Below are 4,954 nucleotides of genomic sequence, written 5' to 3' on the forward strand. Positions count from 1 at the left end.
GCCACCTCAAGCTTCCATCCCTGACCACAGCTGCCCTCAGGAGCTGTCGCTGACCCAGATGCCCTGAATGTCCCAAATGGCCAGCACAGGCCCCTGGGGACCCAGCATGGGGAGGGGCAGGGGGAGGAGCAAGCTTCTACCACACCCTACCCTGAGTGACCTCTATCTAGGGCTCAGAGCCTAGGGTGGAGTTGGGGAGGGCAACGGCACTGTCTGCACGCACACATGTGCACAGAGCTGCCTGCACACACACACCTGTGATACACGCACACACGTGCAGAGCTGCCTGCACCCACACACCTGTGATACACGCACACTCCCACACATGCGGACAGGTCACCCGCACACCTGAACACACCCGTACACTCACACGCACACAGCACTCGAATGCACTAACTCCTGGCTACAGGGTGTGGAGCTGGGGCAGCCCTGGACTGTGGACTTCCGGGTGGAGCTGGAAGAAGCTCCAGGTGTCCTGTTCCCGGCCCTGTGTGTGTCCGACTCCCTCAGGCCATGGCGCACAGACCCCACACAGAAGACCACCGCCCTGCATGGAGCCCCTGGGGTCCACCCCCTCCGCTTCTGCACAGCTGGCGGCACTGCCCCACTCAACCCTCCAACCACCTGGCCTCCTTCCCAACCCTCACCTGGGCGAGTTCTCTGGGTCTCTGCACCTGGGAGCTGACCAGCCTCTAGCCAGACCCCACCCCGCACTCCTGCTCCCTAACTCAGTCGTGGGTCTGCACATGATGGGGGTCTCCACCACGGCCCCAGCCTGGCGGCCTCTCTGCAGCCTCCCCTGCTTGTGACTGGGGTCCCCAGGAGCTAACCCCACACAGCCTGTGATTCGGGCACGCACACAGTAGGAGCCCAATCCGTGATGAGAAAAGCCGCTCTCAGGAGCCCGATCCACAGAAACCCCCCCACCAGAGCCCCTCCAGCCTGAGCGCCGAGCGGCCGTGGAGGCCAGCCCAGGCCACACCAGCTGCCCTCTGGTTCCTCGCAGGGCCGGGCAAGCAGGAAGCCTGCCCCGCAGCCGGCCGCTCCCCTGACTAGGTCGTGTGTCTGGTTCCGGCAGTTTGGAAGCTGAGCAAGCTTCATTCCCTCAAAGGCCCTGGAAACCCCCACAGAGCTCACTGGCCACCGGCCTCCCAGAAGTCCACCCTGGACCCCCTGTCCTTCCCAGGCCCTGGCAGAGCAGCCTCCACCACCAAGTTGTGACAAGGATGAGCACAAGGGAGGGGCCTGTGCCCGCTGAGCCGCAGACACAGTCCTGTCGGCGCTCCCGGGTGCCAGCGCACGGGGCATGGAGCAAGGACCAACCGGGATGCCCAGCCTGGACTTCAGGGCGCAGGAAGACAGAGCCGGGGTCCCCACCCTCCTGGGCCTCCTTGGGGCCAGCCCAGAGCCCTCTCCCTGCCCCGTGCCTAAAGGGTGGCTGTGCCAAAACTCCCGGGAGCTGGGGACACGCACGGTTCAGACTCCACCGTCTCCTTCTCCGCCAGGTAGTTGTGGGGCACATAGCCCTGGGCCACGGCCCCACCCGCCTCGTCCAGCAGCGTGGCCCACCACCACTGCTCCTCCTTCCTGGTCACGTGGAAGACGTCCCCCGCTCGGAAGCTCAGCTCCTCGTCTGTCCGGGCCTTGAAGTCCCAGAGGCCCACGTACTTGGGGCCCAGGTGAGCCTGGTCCCGTGACACCATGGCGGGCACCGAGGCAGGACCCGGCTGTGGGCTGCTGGAGCGCGGGGCTGGGCGTGGCAGGAGGCCGCCCGCCAGGCATCCCGCCCCCTTCCGCATGACAGGCAGGGAGGCAGCCACACCCAGCACCCACAGGCGCTGGAGAGCACCCGACCCATCTGAGGGCCCAGCCGGCCCCACGAGTCCTCACACCCACAGGGCCAGGCTGCACTGCCGGCTGCACGGGGCCCTTCTGGCCACTTAGCACCCCGGCTCTGGGAACCTGCCGGGCAGGCCCACAGGACCGGCCTGAGCGCTGGAGAGGGAGGGCGGAGGACCCCCAGACGGGGCCTTCTCAACCTTAGAGCCGAAGGGGCCAGATGGGGGCTGCCTCTCTCCCCACTTCTGGAAGCCTCCACTCACCCAGCCCAGACCCCAACCCTGAGCACAGGGCCCAATGCCGGGAGCTGCTGTGGGTGGGTATCCTGAGAGTCCCCTCAGGGGCCGGCCCCACCCAGCAGAGGACACAGGACTCGCCCTCGGGAAAGGGCCAAGCAGGGAAGAGGGAGTGGAGTCAGGGCAGCGATCACTGTGTGGGTCAGTCCCGAGGACTTCCTGGAAGAGGAGGGCCCAAGGATTACAGGGGGTCAGGGGTGATCCCGGGAGGCAGAGCCAGGGCACCCGCAGCTGAAGAAACGGACCCTGCCTTCCTCCACATGGACGCCAGGGGGCGGGCAAAGACCATGAGTGCGGCCTGGGAGTGCCACAGCGCCAGGGCCCAGGGCCCACCTCCTGCCCAGGCAGCCCCTCCAGCTGCAGCCTCTGCCTCCTTCTGCCCAGCCCCCACAGCCCCTGCCCCCTTTCAGCTCCCCTCCCCCTCCCACCCATGCCCGAGTGAGCCCTGACCTGACCCCCACCTGCACCCGGCTGCCGCCTGTCCCCACTTCACGGAGGCCCCCCAACCCACCCTCCCACCGACCCTGCTGTGTCCACCAGGGAGCTCAGACCCAGGGACCTCGACAGCAGCCGCAGGGAGCAGGACGGGGTGGGAAGGGACCCGCAGACTCTGCCAGGGGTGGTGGGGAGACCCCTCAACTGTGCATACTTGGACTTCTATTTTTATCGCAAAGAGAAATAATGGCACCTTCCACTCATTTTGTTTTGAGATTAAGAATAATCTGGATTATTTAACAGCTTCTTAGATTTCTGGGCAGCTCAGCGCTGACCAAAGTCGGGAGGGGCAGCGGGGTGTTAGGCTGGGTGTCGTCCCTCAGGCCCCCCAGCTCTGCCGGGGGTCGGTGGGGGTGATGCAGGGGGAGGTGTGGGAGGTGGTGATGAGGGGCAGGGGCAATGGGTGTTGGGTTGGGCCTCGTCCCTCAGGCCTCCCCAGCTCTGCCATCTTGGTGCCCACGAGCCTTGGGCCTCTGGGTCCATGAGTGTGTGTTCAGGGGGCCTCGAGTGCCCCTGAGTTCGGACGTACAGGACCTTCAGTCTAAGCCACACCAGGAATGGCCAGGAGGCAGCCCCTCCCCAATACCCAGGAGCACCAAACCTGTTTAGTGAGTGGCTGGCCAGATGCCTGGGAAGACACGGGGGCCACAGACACACCAGGTCCCCTTGAGCCCAGCACCTCCATTCCTCCCGGGTGGGCTGTGCCCATCTCAGCTCTGGACTCAGAGTGGCCACAGAAAGCACAGAGGGTGGGGCCTTCTGTGCCATGGGAGCCCCCAGGCTGCTGTACCAGGGACGTGCCCAGAACCGGAAGCTCAGCTCAAAGCCTCACTGGGCCCAGCTGACAGAGCCAGCTTCTCTCCTAGGCTCTCCCGCGCCTGTGGAGCGGGCAGCTGGCCAGCGTGCTGAAGGGCTCAGACAAATCCTCCTGCCCCACCATCTGCAGGTCCTGGCTCTGGCCACCTCCCTCCACGTGGCTTTGCTTACGGCCCCTGCGCTGTCCTGTCCTCTGAGCCTCCAGGGGCCTCTTCCTTCCGCGGGGCCACTTACCTTTGCACTCGGGAGCCTCGTCCCCCAGCTCCCTCCTGAGCCAGCCTGTGGATGGTGGCCATCAGAGCATTGGCTCAGCAGGTGCAGAGCTGACCCTGACTCTAGGGGATGAGGACCTCAGGCCTGAACTCGTCCTCAAACTTTCTGTCCCTGCAAGCCTTCTGGGCATGGCTCTGAGCCTGGGCTCCCAAAGGGTTGGGGGCAGGGTCTTCAGGGACCCTAAACACAGACCCCACTGGCCCCATGTGCCTGTCCCCCTCCCCTTGATTTGTCTCACAAAGACCTAAGCCAGATGCGCGGTGAGCGAGGCCAACCCCGTTCGTCTCTGCCACTCCTGCCTCGGTGACCCCAGAGTATTCACACCCAGAGGCTGCCCTGAGCCAGCTGCTGTTGTTTCCAGCACAACATGGCATCTACCCCCGACCCCCAACCTCTGGCCCCGCCTGACCCTGCGCAGCCAGAAGACCCCACATCCCCCAGGGCCCATCCTGAGGCCCCTGGAAATGGCCTCTGAGGACAGCTCCTAGGCCGCCAAGCCTCCCTGCCCACCCTTCCTGTGCCTGACCGAGCTCCTGGAGCCCACCCAGGAGACGGAACCAGCTGCTCAGGCAGCTTCTGCCAGTGCCTGTGGGGCTCTCACTGTCTGGGCACTGTGATGTCCTGGGCTTGGGGCCTGGGGACGTGGAGGCCACTCCAACCTGCATTTTCTAGCAGACCCCACACTCCAGCTCCTGGATCTGGGTTTGGGGAGCTGAGCCTGTGTGTGGTATGTGTCTGTGTTCATGTCTGGGTGGGCCAGTCCCCACGTACTGGGTGCTGCGTGTGTGCTGGGTTTGCGCACAGCACACCCTGTGCCTGCACAGCACGCGCCCGATGGTGTCAACACCGTGGTCTGCCGGGGAGTCCAGCACTGGCCACTTCCACAAACCCAAGCTGGGACTGGGGAGAGAACTGGGCCTCTGGCTCTTGACCCTGCAAGGGAGTCCAGGGAACCCGGACGACAGGCTTCAGCGAGGAGACACACTGCCTCGGGGTTTCCGAGGTTCCTCCCACCCCGACATGCTATTTGTCTCTGAGGAGTGCAGGGGACACGGACACACGGAGAAGGTCAGCCCTTCACTCTACGCCAGGGACACGGTCACACGGAGAAGGTCAGCCCTCCACTCTGCGCCAGGGACACGGTCACACGGAGAAGGTCAGCCCTCCGCTCTGCGCCAGGGACACGGTCACCCGGAGAAGGTCAGCCCTCCACTCTGCGCCAGGGACACGGTCAC

General features: G+C 65.2%; 1 protein-coding gene across 1 annotated transcript in view; it reads right to left on the bottom strand.

Annotated features, from left to right (window-relative positions):
- Window positions 1-1,727, bottom strand: part of PTK6 (protein tyrosine kinase 6) — an 8,367-nt gene extending 6,640 nt beyond the window's left edge. The window contains exon 1 of the mRNA XM_017515712.2: window positions 1,474-1,727. Coding sequence (XP_017371201.1) covers window positions 1,474-1,703 — 230 coding nt within the window. The 5' untranslated portion in view covers window positions 1,704-1,727. The remainder of the gene's footprint in view (window positions 1-1,473) is intronic.
- Window positions 1,728-4,954: the final 3,227 nt, after the last annotated feature.

Source organism: Cebus imitator, unplaced genomic scaffold, assembly GCF_001604975.1.
Source record: "Cebus imitator isolate Cc_AM_T3 unplaced genomic scaffold, Cebus_imitator-1.0 Scaffold555, whole genome shotgun sequence".
Lineage (NCBI taxonomy): Eukaryota > Metazoa > Chordata > Mammalia > Primates > Cebidae > Cebus > Cebus imitator.